We start from the raw sequence: 14,847 nt of genomic DNA on the forward strand, positions 1-14,847 counted from the left end.
TCAGGGAGGCCTCTCGACTAACCCTGGCCACCCTCACTGTCCTGCCCACAACAGCCCGAAAGCAGCTCCCCAACCCATTACCGTACCTCCCCCATCTTTGCACCATCCCCCAGGACCCAAGGTCATCTTCCCTGTCCTGCGTTTGCATGTTCACTGCTAGTTTTGAATACAGAGGTTCTTCAGGGCAGGGACTGAAGGAAGGTATCTGATCCCTCTCTGATGCAAGGAGTGAGAGGTGTGCGTTTTCTCCCCAAGTTTCCATCATAATGTTTTTCATCTGGGGATAAATGACTAAGAAGCTAGACCCTTACGCTTACCCCACAGCACCTGGAAAATACACGACCTAAACGAATAAGGAGAGGCCAGGAGGTTTGTATGAATGAACTGCAGCTTTTTATTAGAACAAAAAAAGTGAGAAGCAAAGCGTTAGAATTCACCAAGCTGCCTCACCCCTTTTCACCGCACAGGGGGCTGCAGAGGGAGAGAAAGCCCCTCATGCACGTCTGGGTCCCGTAGAGCAAAGCGTGTGAGCGAATGAGCACTGAGACTATAAAGGTTTGCAAATCATAAGGCACTAGAGGGCGGGGGGGGGGGGCACAGACACAAGGTGTCCAAGGTCTCATCCTGCCCAGCAATCTCCCACCTCAGTCCCTGGCCTCCAGGGCAGGCACCAGGACCAAGAAGGGAAAACGCAGCAGATTGGTTTTCTTCGTCCAGACGCTGAATAATCTGGAAAACTTTGCTGCTCTACCCCCGCCATAACTTACTAGAAGATCAATTCCATTTTATCAACTTGCCATCCGTCTCCTGTAAATTATACCCCAACAAGCCTGGTTTTTAGAAAAGCCTTTTGTGATTCGTGCACTTCTAAATAGCCGTGGTTGTAATTCCCAAAACCATCGCCCAATTTGTTGAAAGCATTTTTGCCAGAACCCCCAGGGCCCAGTGTGTGGGGAGAAATTTTATTTTTTAATACCCAGAGGACAGGACACTCCAGTGCCCCCCAGGCCGCAGTAGCCGTCGGGGTTCTTGCTCAGATACTGCTGGTGGTAGTCCTCCGCGTAGTAGAAAGTCTGGCCCTCCTGGATGTCGGTGGTGATGGAGCCGTAGCCGTGCTCTGAGAGGACCTGTGGGGAGAGAGAGGCGCCATGAGGCCCCACGCTAGACAGAGGGCACCAGGGGTGGGGACCAGGAGGTGGCACAGAGGAGCAAGCTGTGGTTTGGGTTGGCAGTGAGTCCTTTGCTAGTGGCTCCACCCATTCCCCAGGGGGGGAATCTGGGTGGGCACTTACCTGGCTGGGAACTGAAATTGGGCTTGGATCCACTTTTAACTCCATAAATGATACTCCACCCACCCCCACCAGCGCTGCCTCAGTTGTGTGCCAGGAGCCCTGGTTCAGATCCTGTGGTTCTGTCTGAAACTGGCCCCAAAGCTCTCCCAGGGGAAAGAGAAGATACCTGTGGCTCCCCGGTGTCCCCAACAATGACTCAGGTGGGGTTCAGTGAAGAGAATGACAGGGACTGACCAGGCAGGGAGAGGTGAGGAGGGCCGCAGCGCTGCCTGGCACTACCCCCTCTGCCCTCAGGTCCCAGCCCCCTCTGGCAGACAGCGTCCCCCATGTGCTGCGGCTCTCAGAGCAGGGACCCTGCAGAATGTCCTGGCCAGCAGGGATTATCTGGGGTCTGCACTCTGAACTCCAGGCTGGGGCACCTGGGGAGTGAGGGCCAAGAAGGATGTGGCCTGAGGGCCTGTCTGTGTCACCGGCCTCTGTGTCCTAGTTTACAGCCCGGTGGCATCTACTGCCGGGGAGAGGCACGTGTAAACAAATCAGGGAGGACAGCAGAGCTATTTGGGGCAGGAGACGGATCAGGAAATAGACATGGCTCCCTGTGGACTTCAGCTGCTCCTCTTCCCTCTCAGATTTCAGCTGTGCCCTAATTCCCTCTCCTTGTAGGCTGCCTGGAGCATTGAGCATGAGGCGGCCACAGGGACTCAACCCCAGTTTCACTGGCTCCATTTGGGACAGACCTGCAAAGCAGGGTGGGTGCTGGCCAGACTCTGTCTGCTGGTCTATTTCAGGTGAAGTCCTTAAGTCTACCAAGCAGAGTGAATCCCTATTAATATCCAGCATGATTCCTGGCTTTAGTTTTTTTTCTGAAAAATGTCACCTATTTCCCGAATCTTTGCTCAGCTTCCCCAGCCAAGAGAGGGTCCCAAAGCCCAGCAGTCTGGAAAGATAAGAAGCAGCAGGTGTATAGGACCCCACAGCTTGGAAGCACCCGGCTTTCTCGCAGGGGTTAGAAGTGAGGACAAGAAGGCATCCTAACAACAGTTTTGACAATGAGTTGTAAACTCGCAGTGACTGAGGGTCTGCCGGGTGCCTCACTCTGCGGAGAATTCACACCTGCTATATTTTGCCTCACCACAACCACAGAATGAAGTCCTATTAACACCACCACGTCCAAGTCTGCGCCAGATGTTGTGCCTTGGTCCCTGACACTCAGCTCACCCTGGTGCTGCCCAGATGGAAAGCTTAGAGAATGCACGGCCAGGTTCTGTCACCAGCAAGGCCCCAGGGCAGATTCCACCAGTGAGAGGAACTCACGTTAAGATCTGCCAGACTACATAAGAGGAGAAGCTGCTTTCTGCAAGGCGCAGCTTTGGGTGCAGGCACAGGTCTCTGCTGGGTGCCGTCCTGGCCTCCTGAGGGTCAGCCGCCCCATGCCACAGGCAAGGAACGTCATCGGCAGTGATTCCTGGCAATTTCCATAACTTCTTGGCATCCTGCGATCTCATGGTGCTTTTCCCTGCTCTTCACTTCTACAGCCCTGCTAACGTTTCTGTGAATGCCCAATTCCTTTCTAAGACCCACCCTGCTGTAAATACCTCGAGCGCTGCTTGTTTCTGTGACTGAACCCTGGCAAACTGGGGATTCGGTTTCAGATTGTTTTACAGGAAACAGACTCTCGATGAAAACAAGAGTGTGGGGCTAGTTAACCAGCGTGGTTGGCGGCAGAGTTAGGGGTGACCTCACTGGGCGGGGAGGATGGGCTATGCCCACCGAGAGCTGTAGCAATGTGGTTACTTAGACAATCGCTGGCGTGTGCCCCGCAAAGGCAGGCTTTTGGAACCAGGAAACTGTGAGAATGGAGTATTCCGGTGAAGGCAGGGAGACTGAGGCCTGTGGGTGTGCTAGCTGCTTCGGAAAGCACTCGAGAGCTTGTAGGAAAGCAAAGGCTAAGTCCAGGACGTGAATTCCTTGTCCAAAGCAAAAGAACCACTCTGGCCAATTTTAATGACCTCTCACGGTTTGCGGCTGTATCCAGATACCAACTAAAATGTTTGCTCCTGAGGGTCCAGATTTAGAAAGCAACTCACACCCTCACTTGTAAAGCCCAAACTAAGGGCCACGTTTCAGCACCTGCAGAGGGCTCCCTCGCTCCCGCTGTCCACACCACCCACCAAGAGACAAGACACCTGCCTCCTGCCCAGGAGTTCACAGCCACTGTCTCCAGGATCCGCTCAAAGAAAGGTGTGGTGTGAAGGGAGTCCTCCCCTTATAGCTGCCCACTGGCCTGGTCCGGGACCACCCGGGAACAGCATGTGGGCAGCCCGATGGCAGCTGTGACGGCGGGGCCCAGGCAGTACCAGACTCTGCCACAAGATGGCAGACACTCCACTCTGAACGGCCTGGAAGGACCGGCGATGAACCCTCGGGACAGCGCCACAAGCTGTCCTTCTGCGCCTCTGGTCAGGCCAGGGCCTCCTGACAGGTCTGGCTGGGTGGCACACGATGGCCCTGGCCACCAGGGCTGTGGGCAGCGTGGTGCCCTCCGGCAGCCCTTGGCCTCACCTGTCCTCTCTGCCCACCCCCAAAAGGGGGCGGGGACAGAAGGCGGAAAATGAATTTAACATATGGTGTGAACGAAGGGAGACGAGGCGGAAAAGGAAAGGTCGCGTGGAGTCGCCTGCCGTCCCTCCTTTACCAGGCCCTCCACTTCCTCGGGCAAGTCACGCCCCTCGGACGTCCCCCTCCACCACTCTTCCTCTGTGTTGGGGTCTTGTCCACTCAACATATATTTAGAAGGATCTATGTCTCTAAAACCGAATTCCAGACTTCCCCAGCATCACCCAGCTCCAAGAGATGACAGAAGACACGCTCTGTCCGGAGAGAAGAGTCTGCATTTGAGCACCAGGTTCAGTGCTGACTTTTCAGTGGGCCTCAGAGGAGGGTGTGCAGGGCCCCCAGGGTGGGGCACAAGTGTGTTCACTCTCAGCTCCTTACATGAGCAGGCCAGTTGTCCTGCAGGAGTGGGGGTCATTATTCCAACTTCACCCACAAGGAAACTCGAAGCAGACTCACATGCCTGGAACGTCAGAGGTGGGTCTGGGACAAGGATCCAGATCTTTCTGGCTCTGGGTCCTGTGGATCCAAACCCCTCCCCGTATGCACGCTGTCCTCGGAATGTGGGACTGTAGGGAAGGGAGGCCCTGGGGAGATGAGTCCACTCTGTCCTGCAGCATGGGAGAGGAGAGACGACCCAAAAGAACCTTGCTGGAATTCAACAGAGCAGGTGCAGGGACAGAACAGAGGTGCTGGCTCCAAAGGACACTGCCCCGGGTGTGTGTATGGGACAGGAGGGGCAGGTGTGTGTGTGCTCACGTGTGTGCACCACATGTATGTGCATCCTCGCGTTCAAGAGGATGCCGTGTGATATGTGCTCACCACCCTGCATAGATTGAACTAAGACACCGTTCACTATAAAGAAACTGTCACCATAAAGAGTAAACGTGTGTGACAGCCATTCTTACATCTTGGCGTGGGGGTCGGGGATTCCCTTGGGAATCCAATGAACACACACAGCATGGACACTCCCCATACAAACCCACAACCACATATGTGCTTATAATGTCAAAGGATCCCATGACCCCGTGGAGTCCAATCTCGGCCCGGGACGGAGCCCCTGCAGACAGGGTCGCTGAGTCCAAAGTCACCACTCACAGAGTTCTGCACACGTGCAGGTGTCTCCACTCAGCAGTGAATGTGCTCAAGACAGATGACCCTCATTCTGATCACAGTCTGAAGGCCCCTGCGGCAAGAAGGAGTGGCTGTGCTCGCCAGAGGGAAAGTCACGGGGAAGGAGGAACCTCGTCAGACTCTTGTTTTTTTTGTTTTTTTTTTGGAAAGCCTCATTAAGTCTGATTCAGACGGGCCCTATCTCCTCCAGCCTCCAAAAAAACGGAGCCTTACCTGAATGTTGGGTTTTTATGTACCTATTTGTAAAACGTGTATGTGTTCTTTCTTTTTATTTCATGATCACTTTGTAACATATTTCAGTGGTATGACATTAGTTTCCAATTTATGACTCTCGGCCTATAGGAAATTGTGATTTGACTTCTAAGAGGCCAACCTGAAGCTGCTGCCTGAGAGCCAGCCGGGTTGGGTGAGGGGGAAAGGACCCTGAGCTGGACACAAAGTGGGGGGTTCTGTTCTTCATGCTGCCCCCTAGTGGCAGCAGGGAGCTGGCACCAGGCACAGCTCCTTGAGGGTCCCTATGGGGACCTCACCTGCCTCCTGACCGATGAGCTGCTAATGAAGTGACACAGATCATCACCAGGCAGAAGGCAGAAGATCTGGACCCTTGTCCCAGACCCACCTCTGACGTTCCAGGCATGTGAGTCTGCTTCGAGTTTCCTTGTGGGTGAAGTTGGAATAATGACCCCCACCCCTGAAGGACGACTGGCCTGCTCAAGTAAGGAGCTGAGGGGCCCTGCTGAGTGGAGACGCCTGCACATTTCCAGAACCCTGTGAGTGGTGACTTTGGACTCAGCCACCCTGTCTGCATGAGCTCCGTCCGGGACCGTGATTGGACTCCACATGGTCGTAGGATCCTTTGACATTATAAAGGATCACTATCCTTCTGAGTGGGGGGTAGACGGGTTCCTCCCAAGTCCAATTCCATCCATTCCATGCCCATAGGTAGCTTCTGTCTGACCAGATCACCACCAATTACAACTTCTAAAAACGATATAAAATGACCAGCATGGACATTAAATAAAACCACCAGAAAGAAACACCATCTCTTCTGAGCAGGGTAGAGGCTCACGTGTTCTGGTTCAGTGAGGCACAGAGCCCGGCGCCCACTCCTGCTCTCAGAGGTGTGGCCACGGGGGTGGGGGGGGCAGGTGCCCGCCTTTAACACCAGAGAGGCCTCCAGGCCAGCGGCGGGGAGGGGGTGCGGGGGGCCTCTGGAACAATGGCACTGGTCCGGGGAGTCCCTCCCTCTCTGCTGGCTTATGTAAGCAGGACAGGCACGGGCGAGTACAAGGTCCCCCAAGGGCAGCACGAGGACATGGAGACAGCGAAGGGGCAGGGGCCATATCAGGCCCAGCGGAGCACTGACCCACCTCAGTCGCCAGCTCACTGGGTGGGAAGTTGGGAGAGCAGCGACACAGTTAGATCTAATTTGGTCCATTTAAAAGCTCTGCTGATGCAAATGATGGCCTCTGGATGGCACGGGTGGCTTCTCAGAGCAGCCACTCACTCTTGTGCTCCGTCCTCCCCCAGACTGCAGTTCTGTCAAATAGTTAACAGCTTTCACCACAATCTATGCCTCCTCATTCCCTGCACCCTTGAGGTAAATCACAGCATCTCCCGACTGACGGGGCATCTCTGGGCCTGAAATGCACAACTCCAGAGCTACACAGGAGTCTTGTCTCTACAGAGAAAGGGGAGGAAGGGGACAGCTTGGTCTGGTCACTTGACCTCTGCAGCTCTGCCCTTGCTCCTCAGATCTTGCTAGAAATGCCAAGTCTGGGCCCCTCCCCAGATCTACTGAATCCCACGTGCATGTTGCAATTTGGGGCATGATGCAATCATAGGTGAGTGTGGCTGACTGGGCCAGGAGTCCCCAAATGCCTCACCTGCCTCTTAGGCAAGATGCCTATGTGACTTGCATGAAGTGACACAGATCATCACCAGGCAGAAGCTAAAAAGGGCCAGCAGCAGCTTCCCTGGCAGACAGGACCCTGAGGACAACCAGCAGGAACAGACAGAAGCAGGAACGGAGGGAGAGGCCTTTGGGGGTGTCAAGCTCTCGGCCTATTTCTGGGTGCCTGTGAAGGTGGCCCAGCTACACACTGTCCTTCCACCACCCGCCATCACAGTGGACCCCAGAGGGGTCCCTTCACAGGACTGAAGGAGCCACCTGGACTCAGGCAAAGTTGGCAGGTGCCTCCGAGGCTCACCTGCTGGGTGCAGTGAAGACTGGAAGGCTGAGCAGGCTCAGGCAGGGCCCCGGGGGAAGAGTGTGGCCGTGGTTTGTTTCACCCTTCCCCTTTTCACCCATTACCTCCTGCTCACACGAATTCCAAGCCCTATTTCCTGGGTACAAGAGGAGTTGGGACCTTCCTTCCCCTCTACAGCGCACCTTGAAAGGAGGCTCCCACCGGGCGGGGCAGGGTCACCTGCAGCCCCTACCTAAGGAGGAGGGGGGCTAAGGTGGGGACACCTCGGGCGAGGATGAAGAAGCTCAGGGCCGGGTGGCTGAAGTGTGCCATCCCCTGTTTGCCCAGGGCACTCTCCACCCATAAGATGGTTTACATCAATCGCACATTCAAGGACTGTGGCTTCTCCTGATTTGATCTTTCCTTTGAGGTCTGCAGGTTTTGAAAAAGAATTCAAACAATGTTTTTAATCCGACTTTTCCTTTCATGGCTCTCTGTTCAGGAGACAGGGATCACTCTCTCTTCTCCGCGCCTGTCTCTGAGGGCTTATCATCTGCTTTTTCATACCTGCAATCAATTAACGACAACCTCAGTTTTTGTTACATGCCTCGCATTTGGTACACAAAGGAAACCACTTTTCACTTTCCAGAGAGAGCCAAGGACGCGGGGTTTCACCTTGGGGATGAAATGCAGATTTTATTAAAAGGAAAGATCCTTCATTTCCAAAGGTTGAATAGAAAAGAACTTGAAGCAAAATGTCAGCTGCTTAAGTTTAGAACGCTTAAGTTTAGAACGCTTAAGTCAGTCAGGAAAGGAACTTTTCTGAACACCACCATTTCTCACTTGTAGAAACTTAGCAACTCGGAGCTGCTAGGAAGGTTGGTCTCAATTTGGATTGCAGACAGAGCAGCCTATCGCCCAGGTCTGCCAGGCCGGGGGTAGGGGGTTCCCAGAATGCAGAGCTTGCTGTGTCAAAGCTACGTAGATGGGTGGTCACCCTAACTGCAGGACACTTAAACAAATTTATGTCTATTACATTACAAGCATGAGGCAGTTTATTTCCTCTATCTGGGCCTCAGTTTCCTCAACTATAAAATGGGAATGTTAAACCAGGAGTACGTCCTCCTGATAAATGTCCCTCTTTGAGCCATGCCTTCCAGAGTATTTCCTAAACCGTGCAACTTTAACCATTTTATACTGAAATATAGTTCACATACCACCCAATTTATCCTTCTAAAGTTTACAATTTAGTGGGTTTTAGCATGTTTTCAGAGTTATGAAACCATCATCATCTTTTCCCCCATTATTTTTATTTCTGTTCTTTGGCCTAGATAATCTCGATCGGTTTATCTTCAAGTTAGCTCATTCTTTCCTCTGCGAACGCAGTCCTTCGAGTGATTTATTTTCATTTACGTTATTGTGCTTTTGAATTTCTATCTGGCTCTATTTAGTTCCGTGATTTCTATTTAGCGCTTTAAGAATACAATTTCTATCTCTGATGTCTTTTATTTGGCGGGGCTGTGCCCATGTTTTCCTCTAATTCTTTCGACATGGTTTCCTAGTTCCTTGAGCACATTTACAATAGCTGATTTAAACTCTCTGTCTAGTCAGTCATATTTTTATTTGAAAAATGGACATTTAAAATAATATCATATGTGGGCGGCACCTGTGGCTCAAAGGAGTAGGGCGCCGGCCCCATATGCCGGAGGTGGCGGGTTCAAACCCAGCCCTGGCCAAAAACTGAAAAATAATAATAATAATAACAACAATAATATCATATGGCAACAATTTTTTCTTGAATATTGGACATGTAAAATAATATGACATGGCAACCCTGGACGTGAGCTCACCCTCCCCCAGGGCTGTGGTGCTGCGGCTGTTTGTTTAGTGACTTTGTGGGACTGATACTGTGACATTCTCGTTATCTTTCAGGTGTGGCCCCTAAAGACTCTGCTCAGTTAGCAGATAATCAGCTAATGACTTGACACCTACTTCCTTAAAGGCCTTGAAGCAATATATCTCCCACACTTTGCTACAGGGCTGTGCATGCGTGTAAGGTGCGTGTGTGTGCGTGTGCAAGTGTGTGAGCTGGAGGGCGGATACCTTCAATGCCACAGTGGTTTTCCACTTTGCCTTCTCTTTACCTGCACAGGACCTCAAGGTCAGCTGCAGGGAGGGGCGAGGTCAGGGCCTCCCTGGCCTCATGCATACCTGGGTTTGCTTATGTGAACATTTAGGAACAGTTTTCTATGTGAGCACAAGTCTGTCTTCTCTCAAAAAACCTAGGAGTGGGATTGCTGGGTCCCATTAGGTAAATATATATTAAACTTGGTAAGAAACGACCAAACGCTTGCGCACCCCACCAGGGATGTCTGAGACGTCCCCCCACTCGGTGTCACGGGGAGCACTGGGTGTTGTTGATAACTGATGTGTAAATTCGTCCTTCTCACTGGTGTCCCGGGGTATCTCGGTGCGGGTTTAGTTTGCATTTCCCTAACAACTAATGGTGTTGGGCAGCTTTTCCGCTATTGCCTTCTGTATTCTTATTTGGTGAAATGTCCAAATCTTTTGTCCATATTTTAATTGTCTGGTTTTCATGGTTGAATTTTGAGGGTTCCTTATACTTCCCAAAGTTATATTTTTTATTTTATCATTTTTAATTTTTTTTCATTAAATCATAACTGTGTACACGGATGCATTTATGGGGTTCGGTGTACTGATTTGGTATACAATGTGAAATGCTTACATCGAACTGATTAACATTCATCCAAAGTTATATTTTGATTTGAAATCAGACTCTGATATGCTCCCACACAGCAGCAGCTTCATTCCAGGCCTGTAACATAATGTTTGATATTTTATATCGTAGAGACTATCTCTCTCTATACACCCCCACACATATTTGGCTCTTAAAGCAACTATTTCTGTCTAGTTCAAGCAACATTTATTGTGCCCATATTCAGGTACTGTACAAAGTACTAGGGAACCTGAATTGACCAGCCAAGAGCCCCCACAATGGAGGAACTCTCAGTTTTAGAAATGTGCTTTAAATTTAAGAAATAGATAAGAATAGGGCAGCACCTGTGGCTCAGTGGGTAGGGCACCAGCCCCATATACCGAAAGTGGTGGGTTCAAACCCAGCCCCAGCCAAACTGTGACAAAAAAATAGCCAGGTGTTGTGGCGGGCGCCTGTAATCCCAGCTACTTGGGAGGCTGAGGCAAGAGAATTGCCTAAGCCCAAGAGCTGCAAGTTGCTGTGAGCTGTGACGCCACAGCACTCTATTGAGAACAATAAAGTGAGACTCTGTCTCTAACAACAACAAAAAAAGAAATACATAAAAATGGCTACATGTACTATATCAGCTTATTTAGTGTAAAATTATTTTTACAGATGAACAATTGAAACATTTTCATTATGACTTTATAAAGGCCACTGGTTACCATCAATAAAGCCCCTTTTTTTCATAATCAAAAATGTTCCCTAATATAGGCCTGGCCTAAAGCCTCGTACATTCTGAAAGAATGTGGTTTGCGTTACAGTCCTGCTGCAGTTTGAAATGGATACCCCGATACTCTGAGTAAAAGTTATGGAAGCCACCTGGAGGGTTAACTAAAACCACTCTGTGCACAGCACACAGCCTTTCCCCGATCAGGGATGTGGTTCATAGAACAAGCCTGACAAATATTTTACTTAACCGCCCTGTGACTCTCTAGCTGTAGAACTGTAAACAGAATCTTCCCGAACACACAGAAAATGAACTTTCAACAGTAACTTAAAAAGCAATTGCGATTTCTTAAAATCCTCTTACGCCAAGTTTAAAAAATGAGACGTAGCAACTTTATTGGTTTTTTTTATTCACTGATTAAGACAATAAAAGTTGTGCTCATTTCAATATTAAGAAATTAAAACCCCCCTTGAGACTTTCTCTACCCCGGGGTAGATTACATCTGTCAACTGCAAACAGGCTGGCCGGTTTGCAAGCAGAAATCTCCCGGGGCTGCGCTATGTGTAACCTTGCACTGCATTGGTTGGGGCTGAGAATTAAACGATTGCCTTTTTTTTTTTTTTTTTATGATCATCATCAAAGGAAATTAAAAACAGGACTATAAAATAAAAATATGAGCTATGTGAGAAAATGTACTTTCAGATATACTTTGCCACGACGATTTAGCTGCCAGCCTCACGTAGCTGGAGATCTACAGTGACGCTGAAGAGAGAGGGAAAAGCAGCTTTTGCCACTTTCTCCTGAACCCCCATAACGACACAGTGTGAATAGTTGGAGGACAGCCCACGAGAGGCTGCTTCCCCGCGACGGCGTCAGTGTGATGTCTTGGCGCTGCGTGGTGTTCTAGCACTTTTAGGCAATGACATCTCAACTTCTAAGCAGGCACCACTGGGGCACTCTGCCCCCTTTGGGTCTCTTAATTTCCAACACAATCACAAAGAGAAAAAAATAAAACCTGAGTGGAGATGAGCTGGAGGGGTCTCACTCAGGGAGTTTAATCTTCTTAGCAATGAAGTACAGTCAGGATGTTTTCAAAGGGTACACAGAGAGGAGGGACAGGATCAGGGAAAGGTGGGGGGTCAGGGGGAGAACCCAGCACAGGCCACAGGACCACATTCTTTGCCAAAGCGTAATTTTCATTTTCTTCAAGGCTCAGAACCAGTGGAAGAAGTGAAACTCTCTCAAGAAGACAGCAGGAACCTAAGCTAATTATACCACCTAAATGGGTATAGACCCGGCACACTTGCCAGTTAAGATAACAAAATCCATGTTAACTAGAGTTATGACAATAGCTCTCTGTACTTAACGTAGCGTTTTGTATCTCTAAGTATCAAAAATTGCTTCTAATGTCTCTGAGAGCTCTCAAATAAATCAAGTTTGTCTATAGGTTGGAGATACAGGGGCGTGAGCCCTGGCTCTACCAAACCACATGACCTTGAACATCTGGCCTTCTCTTCTGAAAAATGAGGAGAAGACATCTACCTCTCGGTGCCATTCTGAGGGACAGATAAAATCATGGATTTGAAATACTGCACTCTAGGAATTCAATTTCGGCATCACTGAAATCACTAACAAACTGTGTTAGTTACTCCCGTGATGCTACAGAGTGCCGCATGGCGGGAGTTACGAGGTGGCCGGGATTATGTCCAGAGACAGTGGGACCGTGTACAGCCTGCCCAAGCATAAGCCCCATCCCACCATTCCTGTGTTACACCGGCACACCCGCCCACCCCAGTGAATGACCTGGTTTTCATGTGGCATCGGATTTGGGGTACTATGAAGACAGAGCCTGTCACAGGACTTTCCACTAGAGTGCTGGTGGCACGTGGCCAAGCGCCCCCACTGCACACAGGTCCTGCATGTCACAAAACACCCTTCAATGCCTGGGACTGGCACTGCCACAGGGAAGAACCTGGACACAGGCCTCGGGGATAATCTCTTCCTCTGACTTGTCCCATGATGAATTATCTCAATCAATATATATTTATGTTTTATTTTTATTTTGAGACAGAGTGTCACTATCTTACCCTCAGGAGAGTGCCATGGTGTCATAGCTCACAGCAACCTCAAACTCTTGAGCTCAAGCGAATCTCTTGCCTCAGCCTCCCTAGTAGCTGGAACTACAGGCGCCCGCCACAACACTCGGCTCTTTTTTTGTTGCAGTTGTCATTGTTTAGCAGGCCTGGGCTGGGTTCAAACCCAACTGCTTCAGTGCATGTGGCTGGCAGCGTAACCACTGAGCTACGGGCACTGAGCCAATCGATATATATTTAATAGATCTGTATGGAAATCCCATGTTTCTGGGAGACAAGGGATTGTGTGTAACAAAGCTCACGCCTTTCTGTGACAGGCTCTGCCGTGCAGGCCACACAGCTGCTGTCTCCCATGCTCTCCATCACAGCCCAAGGAAGGTAGTGTTTTTGGCAGAAAAAACTGGGGTGGGGGGCAGGATCTGAACCCAGGCAGTCTGGCTCCAGATCCTAGGTTTCCAACCACTCACCGCAGCTGCCTCCTTGACTAAACAGTATTCCGTGTCTCCTGTACGCCTTACTCCCATTTCCTACGATGGAAGAGGTCACCCTCACTTACAAATCTGGATGTCTGTATTGCCTATTCCTCTTTAAATGTCCCCATAAAGGTTCAAACTAAGAGTGGTCATCACCTTTGCAAGGACACAGGAGAATGTCACACGTGACAGGGCAAGACTCGAGGCCACCCCCAAGTGTGAGCCCCAACTTAGCTCCTGGGGCTGCGTGTATTTCAAGGAGTGCTCAGTTGGCTGCAAACGGAGGTCCCATAACAAGCTCTTTCAAAGAGATGAGGGCGACTCCTGTGCCTGTCAAAGAAATCAAAGGAACAAGCACGGCGCAGAGGCAATGTGGCTCACATGGGAGGAAAACGACACCTTTTTGTGTTTGAAGTTGGGTTACCAGGTCACCTTAAGCCAGTGGTTCTCAACCTTTCCTAATGCCGTGACCCTTTAATACAGTTCCTGTGGGTCGCAACCCACCGGCTGAGAACCGCTGCCGTAAGTCAAGAGGGAAAATTAAGCAACACACTCCAAGGGGACGAGGCCAACTGCCCAGGGCCCCGCGGCCCCCACACTGCCAGCACCTGCCCAGCCTGGTGGAGCTTCAGGCCTGCCTCCCTGGGCATCCCCGCACCTCCTCTCCCTTCCTGTGTGTTAACTACCTGTAGGAGGCCACCTGCCTGCATGGCCCTGGCCAAGTCGCTTAACCTTTCTCTACTTGAATTTGCTCATCTCTGAAATGAAAATGACAATATCATCTCGTAGAGGTATTAGTTGAAAAGTTACAAAAACCCCATTCGAAAGACTAGTATTTTCATGACCAGAATCACACAAGGTCAGAGAGGCGAAGGAACTTTGCCCAAGGCCACACTGCTAATCAGTAGCCACGACCACTGCAGGCCATGCTCCACCGGCCAAGAGAGACTTCCTCTCAGCGCCTCTGGCCAAGAGCGCACCTCTCCCTCAGCCCCTCCCAGAACAGACAGATGAGTCTTGTCCCCTGTCCAGGCTGAAATCTGTCACTCTCCAAAGAAGCAGAGACAGTGACAAACGCTAAGATCTCTGCCCTAGTGGGGAAGAGCAGGAAACAAGGCACTCAGTCCACTGCTGCATTCTGATCCTACTCAGCTCCCCGACAGGACGCTCTGCAGGGCCCTTACACCCCAAGAACAGCTCCTCTCTCACCCAATCCATCACACGTGTGTGTACAAGCTTGTGGGGGGAACAAGAGTGCATGTGCAAGTGTGTGAGCACGTGTGTGAGCATGAGTGCGTTGTGCATGAGTCTGTGTGCATAAGCTTGTGTGAGAGTATGTATGAGCACATGTGTGCATGAGTTTGTGTGTGAGTACCTGTGAGCATGAGTGCATGTGAGCCTGTGTATGGTGTGAGCACGTGTGTGTATGTGAGCATGAGTGTGTGTGCACAAGCTTGTGTGTGAGCATGTGAGCACATGTGAGCCTGTGTGTGGTGTGAGCACGTGTGCATAAGCTTGTGTGTATGTGAGCATGATTTATGTGAGTTCGTGTGAGCATGAATGCATGTGAGTGTGTGTGGTGTGAGCTTGTGTGTATGTGAGCATGA

General features: G+C 50.5%; 1 protein-coding gene across 1 annotated transcript in view; it reads right to left on the reverse strand.

The window, feature by feature from the left end:
* Nucleotides 1-370: 370 nt before the first annotated feature.
* Nucleotides 371-14,847, reverse strand: part of MSRA (methionine sulfoxide reductase A) — a 321,213-nt gene continuing 306,736 nt past the window's right edge. The window contains exon 6 of the mRNA XM_003793929.3: nt 371-1,127. Within this exon, the coding sequence (XP_003793977.1) occupies nt 963-1,127 (165 nt within the window). The 3' untranslated portion in view covers nt 371-962. The remainder of the gene's footprint in view (nt 1,128-14,847) is intronic.

This window comes from Otolemur garnettii, unplaced genomic scaffold, assembly GCF_000181295.1.
Source record: "Otolemur garnettii isolate 467f Iridium unplaced genomic scaffold, OtoGar3 scaffold00074, whole genome shotgun sequence".
Taxonomy (NCBI): Eukaryota; Metazoa; Chordata; class Mammalia; order Primates; family Galagidae; genus Otolemur; species Otolemur garnettii.